The 17,731-nt window shown below is 42.7% G+C and overlaps 1 protein-coding gene across 3 annotated transcripts in view; it reads left to right on the top strand.

The window, feature by feature from the left end:
* TMTC4 (transmembrane O-mannosyltransferase targeting cadherins 4) overlaps positions 1-17,731 on the top strand; it is a 65,273-nt gene that overhangs the window by 36,434 nt on the left and 11,108 nt on the right. For all 3 annotated transcript variants that reach the window (XM_060636753.2, XM_060636755.2, XM_060636756.2), the window contains exons 7-14: positions 1,095-1,187; positions 1,417-1,581; positions 2,459-2,661; positions 4,295-4,466; positions 4,555-4,686; positions 13,156-13,235; positions 13,377-13,484; positions 13,621-13,762. In XM_060636753.2, the coding sequence (XP_060492736.2) occupies positions 1,095-1,187; positions 1,417-1,581; positions 2,459-2,661; positions 4,295-4,466; positions 4,555-4,686; positions 13,156-13,235; positions 13,377-13,484; positions 13,621-13,762 (1,095 nt within the window). The remainder of the gene's footprint in view (positions 1-1,094; positions 1,188-1,416; positions 1,582-2,458; positions 2,662-4,294; positions 4,467-4,554; positions 4,687-13,155; positions 13,236-13,376; positions 13,485-13,620; positions 13,763-17,731) is intronic.

Below are 17,731 nucleotides of genomic sequence, written 5' to 3' on the forward strand. Positions count from 1 at the left end.
CTTTAGATTGGTCAGGGAGTTCCACAAGTTGACCTTGCCTACAGCGGTGACATCTACAGAAAGTCCATTGCAGGGCAGAGAAGGGAATCCAAGGCCCATCTAGCCTGGCAAAAGCAGCCCTCGCCTTCTGGAAAGAAACTATTTTGGGTCTACTGGAAGCTACCAGCGGAAGTGTAGCTGCATCACATCCCAGACACTGGCTTCACGTAATGGAAGTTATTTGTCGTTCACCTCGCAGCCGTGGGTGGAGGTGGCTGTTGTCCACACAGTGGACACTAGCTGGTGCAGGTTCTGCCCTCTGGAGTATGTAGTTTCCACCATTGCCCTGATGGTGTCCATCATAGCCAGCCAGAAGGGGAAACCAAGTGACGGAGTGTGCCCAGGTTATAAGCAAACCTCCAAAATAATGCATAAGCGCTTTGAGCCACGTTCTGGAGGCTGAAACTCAAGTCACATGACCACACGTAGCTGCAGGGCTGGCTGGGAAGTGCTGCTGGGCTGTGTGCCCAGCAAGACCTGAAAACCAGCGGACAGCCAGGAGTCTGCACCTGAGAGATCCAGAGCCCCATCAGAGATGATTTCTTATGTTGTGCCCCTGCTACTACTACACGTGCTGAAATCAGTCAGCGCTTGGCGTTCTTGAGGTGTGACTAATTACTTACATGGCTCGGTTTTCGAGGTTGACGGCTGCCTTTATCTTCTGAGGCATAATTACTGTGCAGGTAACCCCTCTGTTAAGCCACTAAGAGACTATTTTATAGTAAAAGAAAAAAAAATAGGCAAGAGGGACCTCTGGAGAACTTCTCCTGGGAACCCCAAATTTCCAGCTATCCTGAATCCTTAGACTACTCTTCTGTGCAGACTATGAAATTATGACCAACAGGGATCTACTAGGCAGGAAATCTGATACATCACCATGAGCCGATTTCATAAGAACAATAGTGGGGTGTCTGTTTTACAGCTGGAGACATCTCCGGTGATTATCTTAGCCACTGCAATTCTTGTCGAGATTCAGTAATAAAATTGTGAAGTGTAATTGCCACCTAATCAGAGCCAGGCTCTCCCTCACTGATTGCCTTGCTTTGCTTCCTCAGGGTTTGAATGCAGTCTTTGACATCTTGGTGATAGGCAAATTAAATGTTCTGGAAATGGTCCAGAAGGTACTACATAAAGACAAATCATTAGAGGTGAGTATATACTTTTTGTCTCCCGCCCAGACATGGAAAATGTCAAGTACCAGCTGATTTAAAACGCCATTTTCAAAATATTTCTCGCCGTTTTGAATTTGAAAATAGCTAGCCCTTTTCAGCACGGCAGCAGAGCAGTTCGGGCAGAAGTGCTGCACACGTGCACTGAGCTTGGCTGCGCTTTTATTTGAAAACCCACGACATCAGGGGCTTTTCGTTGACCTTTCAGAACCTTGGCGTGCTCAGGAATGGGGGCCTCCTCTTCAGGATGACCCTTCTGGCCTCAGGGGGAGCAGGGGTGCTCTACATGCGCTGGAAAATCATGGGCACCGGCCCCCCGGCATTCACCGAGGTGGACAATCCCGCCTCCTTCGCCGACAGCATGCTGGTCAGGGTGAGTGCTGAGCCTGTCCTCCACTTTTGTCTTCTCTGCCCACTAGCTTTCAGAACCTTTGTCCCCCTCTTCTGACTTCCCAACACGCCCACAAAATCCCTAATCAGTGGAACACCTCCACATTTGTTTGCTCTCACTAAGGATATTCTCGGATGAAACCAGATTTTAAGGGATCGATCGAGAGAGCGTGACTCCCTTGTATTTCCATTCTAATCAAAATTAAGAGAAATGGTTCTTTCAAATATCAGCTTTCCTGCCAGCCTCACTAAAGTGTCCCCTGACCCCATTACTGTTGTGGTAAAGGAAATTGATGTAGTGGGATTAACACAAAATCTAACCGCATCGGTAATATATCTTTAAACGTGTGGCAGTATCCAGACACTATTTCTTGTAAAGGTTTGCTTTTTCTGAAGGCAAGGTGTCAAGCCACAAATTCTTAGTGGTGCATTTCATAGAGGTAGAAATCAAAAGGAGGAAAAATGCTCTTCTTAAATTGTCAGACACATAGGTGAACCCTGGGCCTCAGATTTCCTGGGTCACAGACTTTGGGCATCACTAAGTAAATGGGACACATTTTGACCAGAAATATAACAGATGTATAGCAGAGTCTGGTGGCTTTGCTGTATTTTTCTCTATTACAGTCTGAACACATTTAATAGATTGCAAAGTATAGTCCCACGTCCAATGTAGAAATTGACATTTTATTTTATACAACTGCTCTCCTTGAACAGAAGCCTATGGATGCCTCAAAAGTGAAGTTACAAGGTATGTGTATATATACACACCATATACATATATATGGGTGTTATATATACATATATGTATATATGTAGAAGTTCTGTATCAAATGAGTGTTTGTTTTCCTTTTGACTGACAGGCCATAAACTATAATTACTACTATTCATTGAATGCCTGGCTGCTGCTGTGCCCCTGGTGGCTGTGTTTTGATTGGTCAATGGGCTGCATCCCCCTCATTAAGTCAGCCGGTGACTGGAGAGTAATTGCACTGGCAGCACTGTGGTTCTGTCTAATTGGCCTAATATGCCAAGCCCTGTGCTCTGAAGACAGCCACAAAAGAAGGTAAGAGGCAGCACTGAATTTTAACTTCCACACTGGGCTGGATCAGAGCATTTTGCTAAATCCATTTTGCACTGATCATTTTAACAATTTTGTGGAAGGAACATCTAAGGACATTTATTTCCAAAACGTATTTATGCCTAGGATGAGTTCCACCCATTTGGAATCCATTGCTGGCTTCAACTAGTGGGGAGTGAACTTGGAGGAGGGGAACGGATGACTGCTCTGTCTCCCCCTCCCACCTTTCCCTTGAAGTAGCATCTTGAGATCCTTTTCTCTGTAGGTGGTAAAGAGTAATTTATGGTCAGAACAGAGAGTGTAATTGATGTGTGCTGTGCCCATCATTTCACAATTCTCCTTCAAAAAACTCTGGTGGATGTTCTAGTGATTCCTTCTGTTGTTGTTTAGTAGAAAATAAACCACTGCTCCAAAGAGACTATTCTTTCTCACGAGAGAGAGAGAGAGAGAGAGAGAGAGAGAGAGAGAGAGAGAGAGAGAAAATAAAAGGTTATTGAGAAAATAATGGAGGTGGGGGGAACAAATGTGTTTCCTGAGAAAGAAGACTATTTAAGGTAGTTGATTCCCTTTAAGCATATGTGTTTAGGGAATTAGTAATTTCTCAGAATAAGTTTTGTTTTTAAAGCTTATTTATTTTGAGAGAGAGAGAGCACGAGCAGGGGAGAGGGAGGGAGAGAGAGAGAGAGAGAGAGAGAGAGAATGAGAATTCCAAGCAGGCTCTGCACTGTCAGTGCAGAGCCTGATACGAGGCTCAATCTCACAAACCATGAGATCATGCGTGACCTAAGCCAAAATCAGGAGTTGGTCGCTCAACCTCCCAAGCCACCCAGGCACCCCCAAAATAAGTTTTAAGTTTACCTGTTAAATTGGTTCATAATTCTACTAACTTTAGCCCCAGTTCACCTATACACATGCAATAATGATTTTGCCTTGTTTTGTTTTGTTTTGTTTTGTTTTTTTAAGTACTGAAGGCACAGGGTCCAGGAAGGAGCCACCAAATTTGACCTAGCTTCTTAATTTATGCTCTTGCATCATATGGGACATCGGAAATGTTGCCTAGTTCCGGAAGCTCTTTGTTGCTCAGCTTTCTTTTTGCTTGAGTGAAATATGTGGTGACATAGCACCCAAAAATGATTGCAATTTTGTTTATTTCAGATTTTATAAAGCTTAAACTAGTAAAGTATTATTATTCCTGTTAAGGTTGGAGAGGGGATTTTTTTTTCCCATGAAAACTATAGTGGACTAATTGGGACCAAAATACCCACTGATCTATTCAATGCCTACATGGTTTGAGGGGTGTTAGGAGTAAGTGAATTAATAAGGGCTCACAAAGTGTGATCATTCTAACCTTACTTGTATGGATTGAGCACCTTACAAGTCTTGTCCATATGCTTGATGCTAAACTAAGTGCATTAGTGAGATTTTATGACTTATCCTAATACTGCCAGGCTAAATCCTCTTTACTGATGACGTTTCTCTGCTACTGCTGGTACCTTTTCCCAATTGATGACTTAAAAAAAAAAAAACACAGCCTTTATCACTAATTTAATGTTGAGTAGGATTTTTTTTTTTTTGAGAAGTCTGAAAATAGCTACTTTAATTACTTCTCACTTTCCAGGATCCTTACGCTGGGCCTAGGATTTCTCATTATCCCATTTCTCCCTGCAAGTAACTTGTTCTTCCGAGTGGGCTTTGTGGTTGCAGAAAGAGTCCTGTACCTCCCCAGTGCTGGGTACTGCATGCTGCTGACTTTCGGATTCGGAGCGCTCAGTAAACACACTAAGAAAAAGGTATTGGCCCAGGGTGGTGTGCCATTCATACCCAAGACGACTGGCTAGACCTTCCTAATGACATTTATGGTATCTCTCTGTTCCTAAGAAATTGATTGCTACTGTCGTACTGGGAATTCTATTCATAAACATGCTGAGGTGCATGATTCGCAGTGGTGAGTGGCGAAACGAAGAACAGCTTTTTAGAAGTGCCCTGTCTGTGTGTCCTCTCAACGCCAAGGTATGTTGACTGCCATGTTTCCTGAGAAAGACCTTCCTAGCATATACTTTAAGTTGAACAGCTGAATAAGAAGAAGGTCCCTTTACCTTCACACAGAAGCTAGCATAAGACCATGACCAAATACTCGGGTTTTTCTTTGGTTTTGTTAATGATTTTGATAAATTCATTACACTTCCAGTTGGCCAAAATAATTCAAAAGAACTCATTAAAACCAGACAGCGTCAGTGAAACTGCAGGTTACTTAAATGACGTTTTGCCCATCTTCCAGTTGGTCCAGTCACCCACTGAAATGGTAGCAGTGAGGTGGCCGCACACATCCAGACTGTGGTTGGGGGAGGGGCAGAGTTTGAACCTCAGAACACGTGCCCGGGCCACCGCCTCAAGTCTTCCTCCCGTCTGTAACTTGAAGATGACTACACCAGTGAACAGGCAGCACTTTGGTTCAGGAAGTTTAAATTATACCGTCTGATGTGCAGTATTACACATTTCTGTTGCCTGTGGCTTCTCTGCTTGTGATTCCTTTTGTCAGATTAGGTAAAAATAAATGTGTAGGCTTGAAAATTGGCAGTGTTTTTGTTGAAGCTGTTTGGTAGGAATGTGTTTCACTTGTATTCTTGATGAATCCAGTCTCTTCATTTAACCAGCTGTGCCTTTTGGGGCAAAACGAAACTGCTTTGAATTCTCACTGCCCTTTTCCATCAAGGGGAGATCATGTCTGTCTCCTGGATTTGTTGTGAGGCCTCAATGAAATATGGCGTCTGAAGAGCTCTAACATGGTAGTTAGAACATGGTGGGTGCTCAAGAAAGGTTAGCTTTTTGAGGCTCGTTTTAGTTTTGGTTGTCTCCTTAAATGAGAAAATGCTACTTGGTCAAAATGAGAGGCCAAGGGGTTAGGTTAGAAGAACCTTTTTTTGGTATAGAGTATTCATAAATAATGATACATTCTGCCTTGGGTCATCAGAACACGAGTTCCTAGCATGCTTAACTGTGATCCTGTAGGGGGAGAAAAAGAGCTCTCTGGGGTTCTGTCTCATTTCCGTAGTCTATATTTAAGAGAAAGCAGGGGCACCTGGGTGGCTCAGTCAGTTAAGTGTCTGACTTCAGCTCAGGTCATGATCTTGCCGTTCGTCAGTTCAAGCCCCACATCAGGCTCTGTTCTGACAGCTCGGAGCCTGGAGCCTGCTTCAGATTCTGTGTCTCCCTCTCTCTGTGCCCCTTCCCTGCTTGTGCTCTCTCTCTCTCTCCCTCCCTCTCTCTCTCTCAAAAATAAATGAGCATTAAAAAAATTAAAAAGAGAGAAATCAGTGATTTCAGGCAAAATTGTATGAATAAATCTCATGAACGGTTGCCATCCTATTGTGATCCTGAAGTGAGGAATAATGTAAAAGGTGCTAACTCTTTGTCTTTTTCTTGGATTAAAAAAAGAAATCTTGTTCATCTTTATAGTTAAGAGACATAGATAAAAGAATGCATTCCTTCAAGCTTTTATCCTTAATTTGATTTGCTGACCTATCCATTTATTTTATGCTACTAAAAATAAATTGCCTGTGATTTAATTTCATAAATGTTAATAGATCTGCTTTATTTTTGCTTTTCTGTTTGAACAGCAGTAATTATAGCTTCTATTTATAAAGTTCTTCCCCACAAGGAGCTCAGATTTCTTTGTAGAGGCTCTATAATTAATCTCCATTATCCTCCCTCTAAGGTTTTTAGAGAGAAAGGTTTTATTTTCTTTATTTTTCCAAATGGAAGAAACTGAGGCATAGAAGGATGGACTGATGTTATCTAGATTAGTAATTTAGGGGGTAGATAGAGACCTGGTATGATGTGCCACCCAGGTTATGCCAGTAAGTCAGGGGGAGGGACGACCTAGGTGATGTTCAAGCCTATACGTCTGCCCTAGGATGTGATCTCATATGCTATAGGAAAGAAAGCACGAGGTGTGCACACACCACACATATGTAGTTTTCTTTTTTAAATTTAAGACACACATATAGGACCTCATCTTCAAAATGGACCCGATGGTGATCGTCCTTTCTAAGAACATTTTTCAGGATTACCATTCAGTCTGAGCAAGATGGAGGTTTGGGGTTTTATTTTTGGTTTTTTGTTCGTTTGTTTGTTTTACTTTCCACTCTAAATTGCAGTGTAGAAAAATCGTCTTTACTTCCTTTTTTTTTTTGAAAAAAGCTAGGCTGATTTCAGGGAAGAGACCTCATTTAAGAAGATACCAGTTTCCTTCAACTCTGTTGCAGGAAATACATCTTCTGTATTGGTTTCCACTTTATATTCACTGTATACGAAGTAAGTATTTGGCATCTGGCTCTGGATTAGGCCCAGAATTACAAACTGAGACTCAATCTTTTTCAAAAGATGGCAGTATCCACATAGGCAGTGCCAATGCCCGGTCTGCAGTTGAATTATCCACATTGCCTTGCATATGGTAGGCACTCAAAATTAGTGATTGAATTGAGCCTTGTGGAAATCAGATTTCTTTACCCTACAATGGATGAGATACCAAGTATTTAATTATATTTACAGTCATTTTTACTTGTTAAGGCTTAAAAGGATGTGCCACTTTGTATCAACTCTGAGATACAATTCTAAACTTTTTTAACCATGAAAAGGATCATCTGCCACAATGCAGTATTTCCTTAAGGATGAGCCAGGATGGGCTATAGGATTTTTATGTGTTTAAAACATTTTGGCATCGAATGTTAGCAGAAAACTTGAAACAAACTGGTTTCAGCCCTGGAAAGTCCCTTCCATTGTTGATTTACAGGTCATGGGGCTACAGTGGACATCTTCGTCTGTGGTTTCTGTGCTGGCTTTTTTTTTTTTTTATGTTTTTATTTCATTTTTGAGAGAGAGAGGCAGAGTGCAAGTGGGGGAGAGGCAGAGAGAGAGGGAGACACAGAATCCGAAGCAGGCTTCAGGCTCTGAGCTGTCGGCACAGAGCCCGACGTGGGGCTCGAACTCACAAACTGTGAGATCATGATGTGAGTCAAAGTCGGACGCTTAACTGACTGAGCCACCCAGGTGCCCCTCTTTGCTGGCTTTTTGCCTCCATCTATGAATCATAAAAGCTAGAGGGAAAGTTCGAGAATAAACAGGCTTTTTCAGTCTCTTACATTGCGTGGAAACAAAAATAACTTATTCTTTAAACACTGTTTCAAGTGAACTGTTTAGGAGGGCTTCTTCGGGGGTTTGTTTTTGTTTTCCAGTGGGTTATCTGGAGACCTGTTTTCTCTTCAGATACTTCCCTCCATGTAACCAACCCATAGGATGAGGCTGGGCCGATGAGACTGTTCATATCAGTTCTTAATTATGGAAAGCTTGCCTTCTTGGGCTGGATCAGACTTTTAACCAGTTCCATGGAAATAACTGCAGTCTGCATTTCTGGAGCACTCCTTTTCTCTCTCCCCTGATCTGGGTGGCTCTCCCTGGCATTCTGGGTGTCTAACAGAACCCCATGTATACTGCAGAGGGCAGTTGAACTCTTTGTCTGAGCTTCTTATTGAGAAAACAGAATTTGCCCAGAACAAAGGAAAGCAGCAGGAGCTTAGGGGCGGAAGAGGCAGGAGTTGTGCTGAAGTCTGAGTAGAAGCTGAATTTGTATTCTGGGGACCACAAGCACATTGCTCACTGGTGGGTTCATGATACGATTCTTCTGTGCGGGGATGGGAGGAGAGGTAAGCACGTCCAGGCTGGGGCTGGGAGAGGCACAAAATGAAACCATTTAGAGCACACTTTATAAAGCACATGCTACTCCCGTAGCATTAGCTATAATTTGAAGATGTTAATACCAATGAATGGACAATAGTATGGCTCAGGAAGTCTAAATTACACCGTGTGCTGCACAATAATACATATTTCTGTCACCTGTGATTTCTCTGCTTGCGATTCCTTTTGTCAGACAGAATAAAAATAAACGTATAGACTTAAAAATTGGCAGTTAAAAAACAAATCTCTGATACGTGCTCAAAGAATGTCACACTGTTCCATACCCTTCCAGAAATATTGGTATTTTTGAAGACATGCTGTAACTGTAGGTTAAGATTGATAAGACAGGATATGGTTATATTTTCCAAAGGGTTTTTGAAGTGTTCCAATGTAATGCTACTTGAAATGTGTTCAAACCATTATTGTGTTTCATGATATATTAACTAGGGCCGCCATAACAAAGCACCACAGACCAGGGGCTTAAACAAGAGACATTTATTTTCTCGCGGTTCTGGAGACCAGAAGTCCAAGATCATGGTGTCCTCACATGGTCTCTCCTCTGTGCACGTACAGTTGTTGTGAACCCACAACCTTAGTGTCTCTCTCTGTCTTCAAATTTCCTCCTCCTACAAGGACTCCAGTCAGATGGGATTAAGGCCCCACCCCAACAGCCTCATTTTCACTTAATTTCCTCTTTAAAGGTCCCGTCTCCAAATATAGTCATATTCTGAGGTCCTGGGGGTCAGGACTTCAACAGATGAATTGGGGGTGGGGGGTAGAATTCAGCTGTTAACATGCAACAAGAAACATTATTTACGTTATGAAAAAGAACAGATGGCATGAATGAGTGGGTCTAGAAATCACCTCAAGCAGTTGGCCCCGTCCTCACCCAGCACCCTCTTCGATGGGTGTGATATGGTGAGAAAAACACAGGTTTCGGAGCCTGGCTTCAAATCTAGCACCACATCCTCGGGTGAGATGCTTAATGATGCCGTAGCAACCCCTCAACCTGGCAGGGCTGCATGCAGAGAAGACACGCGTGCACAGTGCCAGCCCTGCACAGGCTCATGGCACCCTTCAGCACGTGCTGGCTGCCAGGACCCCTGTTACCATGAGCTGTTGAACGAACTTCTGTGGCATCATCTCCTCTGAGATTGCTATTGGCCTGTACATTGGAAGCCTCTAAAAGGAGCATCAGTAAATACTTCTGATAATAGTCCCGTGGGTCTGCCATTCTGCTGCCCTGCTGTCATTTTGGGTCCCGGCCCCTTTCCTTGTAACTTGTCCTGAGCCCACGTACAGTTGAGAAAATGCCCTGTGCCTTCAATTCAGCTGACTTGAGAATTTCTGGTAGCTTTGCAACTATGAGTCCAGTTTCTTCTGGTCTCCCTTACCACCCTCCTCAATCGTTACAAATGCTCTCCTGAGCCTCTCTACCTCTCTTGTTTTACCGTGAGACAAAATTCTCATAACAAAGTTAACCACTTTAGTTCTTACCAAAAAAATTAAAAATATAATTACCATATGATCCAGCAAATCCACTTCTGGGTAGATGCCCACAAGAATTGAAAGCGGGATCTCAAAGACATGTGTGAACATGCACGTTCATAGAAACACTGTTCACAGTAGCCAGAAGATGAAAGCAATCCAAGTGTCTGTCCATCGATAGACCAATAGATGAGCAAAATGTAGTGTATGCATGCAGTGGAATATTCCTCAGCCTTGAAAAGGAAGGAAATTCTGACACGTGCTACAATGTGGATGACCCTCGAGGGCATTATCTACGTGAAACGAGCCAGTCATGAAAAGACTGTACAATTATACTTCTGAAAGGGATCTAGAATGGTCAGACTCATAGAAACAGAAACTCAGAGAAACAGGATGGTGGCCGCCAGGGGCTGGGGGGAGGGAAAGATGGAGAATTACTGTGTAATGGGTATAGAGTTTCAGATATGCAAGATGAAGAGAGTTCTGGAGGTTGGTTGCACAACGGTGTGAATATACTCAACCTTACTGAACTATACACTTAAAAATGGTTAATCACTCAAAAGTAATTAAACATTGTCGACAATACTAAGATTAAAAACATTTTTAATGGTTAAGATGGTAATTTTTATGTTTAATTTACAATTAAAAACTAAAGAAAAGTCTCCCATGTGTTTTTCAGAATAAAATGATCAGTATTAAATCCCTTTTTAAATTGCCCATTTTATTTATTTTTTAATATATACATATTTTGAGAGAGAGAGAAAGAGAGAGTGCACGAGTTGGGGGAGGGGCAAAGGGAGAGAGAGAATTCTCATGGAACTTTGTCTCACAATCGTGAGATCATGACCTGAGTCAAAATCAAGAGTCTGACGCTTAACCGACTGAGCCACCCAGGTGCTTCTAAATTAACCATTTTAAAGTGCACAATTCAGTGACATTTAGAGCATTCACAGAGTGGTGGGACCAGCACCTGTCTCTAGTTGTGGAATATTTCATCACCTCATTCTCTTTCTGTTGCTGTATTATTCCCTGGTGATTTCTCCAGCTTGTAGTTTGATTAGAGAGGTGGAAACAAGAAGGTCTTATGGGATCTTTTCCTCCCCTGGCTGGCTTGCTCCATGTGATCACATGACCCGCGGCTGTACCGCCTCTGTCTCTCTGCCACACTGGTGTCCCCAGCCTGCTCCTCTCCTGAGCTCAGGTGGCCATCTTGGTCTCTCTTCTTGGATTCTCCAAGGACTTCGAAATCAGCTTGATTCCTATCCCCCCCAAGCAAGCCTAGTCACCAGTCATATCTCCCTGCAAACCATCACATCCACTCAGTTCTGGAAGTTAGAAACCTCGAGTTCATTCTTGACACGCTTCCTCACTCTTATCAATCCAGCAGCAATTTCTGTGCCTTTTGCTTCCATGGTATTCCTCAAATTCCTGTGCTTCTTCCACACCACCCTAGTACAATCTGCTGCCCTCCTTCCCTGGGACTGTCACCTCAGGCTCTCCCTGGACCCCTGACATCTGTCTCTTCCCCGCTCATGTGTTTCCCACAGTGTGACTAATTTGTTATAATATAGCCCTGATTGTGACCCTCTGCCACCCTCATATACCTGGCTGTTGTTATGGGTTGAATTGTGTCCCACAAAAGACATGTTCAAATTTTTACCCCTTGGTACCTGTGACTGGTGGCTCTGCAGATGTCACAAAGATGAAGTGGTAAAGGGTGGGCCCTTCATCCTGTGTGACTGGTATCCTTATAAAGACAGACACAGGCACACAGGGAGAAGTCCATGTGAAGATGGAGGCATAGATTGGAACCGCTCAGCTGTAGGCCAAGGAAACGCCAAGGCCTTGCCAGCAACCGTCAGAAGACAGGAGAGAAGCATGGAAGACTTCCTCCCTCAGAACCTCCAGTGGAAACCAACCTTGCTGCCCCTTACTCTTTGCCTCTAGAACTAGGAGGGAATAAACTTCTGTGGTCTTGGGCCGCCCTAGTTTGTGGTGTTTTACTCTGTCAGCCCTAGGAAGCTCATGTACTTACATGAGCTTTGTACTGGCCTTTATTACTTCTGGGCAGAGACTAAACCAGACCTGTCACAGCTCGGGATTCCCTGTGCAGCCTGCTCTCCCATGCCCTCCCTGGTCTCCCTTGCCCTCTGCACTCCAGCGACACTGGGCTTCTTGTAGTTGCTCAACTAAACACACTGGGCTTCCTCACAGCACTGGAGCCTGCCATTGCCTGCCCTGCCTGGCACACATACTGCAGGGGAGCCCCGTTACCTAGTGACCCCCTACAGATCTCCCAGATCTGCAGGGCCTTTCCCCAGGACAGCCCTCCCCAGGCCCAGACCAGGCACCACCTTGGGGACCCACCTTCCTCCACAGCCCCAGGTACCTTCTAGTGACACACTTTCCAACAGGGTCATTTGACTCGCAGCCTGGGCTCCAGGACTCGGGTCTGACAGGTTTGCCCGTGACTGTATCTAACTGCCAGCAGCACCCGGGCTGTCAGCATCAGTCATTACCTGAAGGAATGAGAGAGGGAGAATTTCATTAGTATGAACTAGAATGTTTGCAATACTACAGTAGAAGGTATCCTGCAAGAAAGGGCTGAATTTCTTTTAGATACAGGGCCCTAGGAAGCCAGTCAGTTGAGCGTCCGACTTTGGCTGAGGTCATGATCTTGCACGTGGGTTCGAGCCCCACATTGGGCTCTCTGCTGACAGCTTGGAGCCTGGAGCCTGCTTCATATTCTCTGTCTCCATCTCTCTCTCTCTCTCTCTCTCTCTCTCTCTCTCTCTCTGTCTCTCTCTGCCCCTTCCCTGCTCATGTTCTCTCTCTCTCAAAAATAAATAAACATAAAACATTTTTTTAAAATACAGAATTCTTGTTTCTCCCTCTCACAGCCACATATGGTTGGATTTTGCATCTCAGCCCCAACAGGGGATGTGTGGATGAGAAGAGGGGGACTGAGGGTTTAGCAATAAAACCAGTCCCACTTGGTAATTTTTGAGTTCTCCTTAGTTAAATATCCTTCTGTTGTACCTGAGTGATATCATCTGCTCATTGCCAGCCTGTCCTTTGAATCTTATCTTACAGCATGACCCTCGCCTGCCCTTTGTAAGATTTTAGCCAAAGTTCTTAAGGGGTGGGGTTTTTTTTGTACCTTTACCTTTTGTTTTTGGTTCGAATCTGTGATAGGTACCCGTGCTCTGAACAAAGAGGTCTATCAGCTGTTGGCCAAGTTTTTATCTGTATTTTCAGGTTCACTACAATGTTGGCAAAAACCTGGCCGATAAAGGCAATCAGACAGCTGCCATCAGATATTACCGGGAAGCTGTGAGGTACTGCAAGCTTGTCTCATTTATATACATGTCTAGGATTTACAAAGACCCCCGACTTTCAGATATCTTTGCCAATTCCTGACAGTTTAGTGAAGACTATCAAGCTTTAACAGACAGCTTGGTTTCTCTCTCTGCTTCCAGATTAAATCCCAAGTACGTTCATGCCATGAACAATCTTGGAAATATCTTAAAAGAAAGGAATGAGCTACAGGAAGCAGAAGAGCTGCTGTCTTTGGCTGTACAAATACAGTAAGCATTGTTTTCTACAATTATGCTGCATATAATTAAGTTGCATATAATTATGCAAAGTGATGAGCTCCTGCATTCTGGGGTCTTAGCCTTTCTTTTCCTTGTTCATCTTTAAAAAAAAAAAATTCTCTTCCAGGCCAGACTTTGCTGCCGCGTGGATGAATTTGGGCATAGTGCAGAACAGTCTGAAACGGTTCGAAGCCGCCGAGCAAAGCTACCGGACGGCGATCAAACACAGACGGAAGTACCCAGATTGCTACTACAACCTCGGACGTTTGGTAAGCGGGAGTTGGCTGTGGCTGCAGAAGAAAAGCTTGTGTTTTTTTTTCCCTTTTTATAATAAAATGACAGAAATAACCCCCATGCTAGCACCCTACATCTTATAAAGTTTTCTCACAGACGCTTATCACTGGAAGGTAGCTGTTGGATTTCCTTGTCTGTAACTTTCTAAGCTCTAATTAGAGAACAATTCAACTTGAATTACCCAAGTTTAAGTTATCTCAAAGGCAACAGGTTAAACCAAGGAATAAATTAGAATTTTTTAAATCCCTTGTGCCCTATAAAACAGTACTCCAAAGGTCACTTCCTGATAAACATCAGTTTTCCCTGTTTTTAAAACACGAATAAAAACGGAGATTAAAAAAACAAACCCATAATGTGGTTTCTGAGCTTCCGACTTCTCCTTCCTCCAAGGACAGCTCCCTGGGTCCCCAGGCATTTGTACTAACTGTTCTCCCCATAAAAGAGAGCTCGGGAGGATTTATTTGAAAGGGCTTTGAGATTGTCCAATGGAAATAGGAAAGAATGTGTTCCATAGAGACTTTCTTCTTTTAGTTACTGACTAAAGAGCTGATGACTCTTGATTTTCTTTTCTTATACTTTATTTCTTTATTCAAATAAATATTACAAGAGTAGCTAATACAAGAAATTCAGTAATCTTAAAATCTGAAAACATGTATTGACAAATGATGGTGAAATAGATCAGTCATCACTTCTGAAAACCCTCCATGAGGATACACAGCTTCATCCTTAAAGCTCTGGATTTTCCTAATAAGGAAAACAACTGTACACATAATGATGTGATTTGATGGAGGTAGAACTAACTTCACTGTGGTGATCATTTCATGATATACACCTGTATCAAATCATCATCTTGTGCACCTTAAATTTACATAGGTTAAATGCCAATTACATCTCTATAAGGCTGGGAGGAAAAAGACTTACCTACAAAGAGAAAAATTCTTTAAACAAGAAAGATTATATATTCTCCCTTCAGTTAAGCTTTTAATTGGGTTTCAAGAAACTACATATGTTCATCATATATTCAGTTTGATTAAATGACACATTGAAGAGAAAATTTTTTGCTCATTTTAGCCAAACTGGAATGCATGTATAGTGATGTGACTTTTTTTTTTTGAGAGAGGGAGAGGTGCAGAGAGGGGGTGGGGGGACAGAGGATCCAAAGCAGGTTCCACACTGACAGCAGAGAGCCCAACACAGGGCTTGAAGTCATGAACTGTGAGATTATGACCTGAGCCAAAGTCAGTTGCCCTGTATACTGGGGCACCTGTGTGACTCAGTCAGTTGAGCATCCAACTCTTGATTTCGGCTCAGGTCACGATCTCACAGTCATGGGATCAAGCCCCACGTCGGGCTCTGCACTGACAGTGTGGAGCCTGCTTAGGATTCTCTCTCTTTCTGCCCCTCCACCGCCCCCCACCCTGCTCTCTCAAAATAAATAAATTAAAAAAATTTTTTTTTAATAAAAGAAGTTTATATATAATTTTCCAGATTTTATCCAACCTTGTGCACAGATAGGATTACATCAAAGTTGTTTTAAAGAGATGCCTATTTATCTTCACTTTAAGGGTCCTGAAGACTTGCTTTTATGGAGTCCTTGTGTTATCAAAACAAGTCAGTCCCAAAACTGGTTGAACATCCAAGTCTTTCCACCCATCCTGGATTTAGGGAATCAGAGGCTCCATAAAAGATCTGTATTTACAAAACAAACCAACAAAATTCCCTGGACATTTCAATACCCTGTTGTTGGCCCTGCATTTGGGAAGCAGATCTATCTGAGCTTTGAGCAGACAGACTGATCAGCTCAGAGCAGAAGAGACTATTTGGGGAGGACAACCTAGAAAACATGAGTTGCTTTAAGATTATTGAAAATCCAGTCTTCAGTTATTACCTTGATGGGAATATGTTTGGTCTAATCTGCTTTGTGTCTGGACTGGGTAGTCATGATTGTGCACATTGCAGAGGCAGAATTTTATGAACAGGGGAAACAAGGTGGCAGGAATGTGTGGCTAATGATGGTGACGTTCCACCTCTCCCACTGTGCACACGTCACTTCAAATTATGCATAGGTCACTTTAAATGGGCAGATACCGCTGGTGTTCTAAATTTTAAAGTGAAGTGGCTCCTGTGTTTATTTTTCAAAGAATAGAAGATATGTTTCAGCTATGATGTATTCTAGGAAGCTTCCATTTCTATATACCCACTCTAGTGTGGAAAAGAGGAATTGTTTCCCCCTGGGTGTGGAGGAAAGTGACAGTAATGTGACTAAATCCGTGCAACAGCAAGATGTTTAAACAAGGAAAATTGATAGCAGGCAATTCCTGTTGTCCCACATAACTTTCTCCAGAGCCACTTGACCTCGGCCACATTTCTGTTTCCTTCTACATTTTAAAATTCTGATCTAGTTACATACATTGGTGTTGAAGCAGCTTTCTCTGTGAAGCCTGAAGATTCAAGGAGAGCTATTATTCTAATGAGAAGCTGTCAAAGAGGGATAAAAAAGTTTCCTCTATCCTCTTAAGTTCTTTCTTTGGGGCCCTGCAAACCAGACTGACTACAGATTAACAAGAGAAAAGAAACAGAGTATATTAACACATGCATCATGCATACACATAGGAAAAATTCAGTGATGAGTAACTCAAAGAGACAGTTAGAACTTGGGCTTATATAACATCTTAACAAATACATTTGTAATTAAAATACATTTGTAGAGAAGTGACAAAAGAAAGGAAGATGTTTTAGACTTCCAAGGGTGGCAAACTATCAGAGGGTAAATGCATATAGAAACTAATGAAGGTTTGTGTGGGTCCTCCTTCGTGGCCATAGGGGGTTTATGGCAGTCCTTATGTCACTGTTTCTGCTTTGAGTCAGATAAGGGAAGCTTCTGGAAGGCTTCTTTCTGCATCTGTTGAATCTCAATTGTCGTTAGTGCAATAATCCTTATGTCAAAGTGGTATATTTGGGGAAGCACATTTTGATACCCTACATCGTTCTCTCTGAGGAGGATGGTGGGAAGACAGTAAAACTTCACCTATAATGATATAAGTAGAGACCAAAAAGTCAGGCACATACAAAGCAGGACGGATCCTTGCAAAGTTAATGAAGTGAGAATGGGGGATGGGAGCAAATTGGGTATTTTCTGAGTACTTGCACTGGGCAGTTATTACAGGGATTACTGTTTTTATTCACTGTGACTATTACACTAATACCTGCATGACATTGTGTTTGATATCCATATGAATTCTTCTTTCATTTTTTTCTTCAGCGTTGAAGGTAGCTTTTTAGATTATTGTTTGCAAACTGAGTGTATCTGCCTATAGTCTTCTAGGTTATACTTTCAAGCTCTAAAACTTAGCAGTCTTTTTCTTTCCCCTAGTAACTGCCTGTCACTGCAATTCCTTGGGGTTTGGAAAATAGAGAATTTATGCTAAATGAACCCTTTGTTGTTTTTTTTTTTAATTTTTTTTTTAACGTTTATTTATTTTTGAGACAGAGAGAGACAGAGCATGAACGGGGGAGGGTCAGAGAGAGGGAGACACAGAATCCGAAACAGGCTCCAGGCTCTGAGCTGTCAGCACAGAGCCCGACGTGGGGCTCGAACTCACCGACCGCAAGATCATGACCTGAGCCGAAGTCGGCTGCCCAACCGACTGAGCCACCCAGGCGCCTCTAAATGAACCCTTTGTAAGAGTTATGTCCAAAGAAAGGAAAATAAAATACAAGGTTCGGGATTTTATCCATGTACACCAGTCCTTGGGATTCATTCCCACTTTCACATAGAAGATCATCTGTTGTATTAAGTGTGTTGAGACCTTGTGCCACTCTCTGTGTGTATTGTTTACTAATTATGCTACCATAAAATGACCTTCCTATGTTCCCTTCTGCCAACTGCTCTTGCTTATTTAAAGATTTTTGTCTCCATTGTTGTTTAATTATCCAGCTTTTGC

Source organism: Panthera onca, chromosome A1 (genome assembly GCF_046562875.1).
Source record: "Panthera onca isolate mPanOnc1 chromosome A1, mPanOnc1 haplotype 2, whole genome shotgun sequence".
Classification (NCBI taxonomy): Eukaryota; Metazoa; Chordata; class Mammalia; order Carnivora; family Felidae; genus Panthera; species Panthera onca.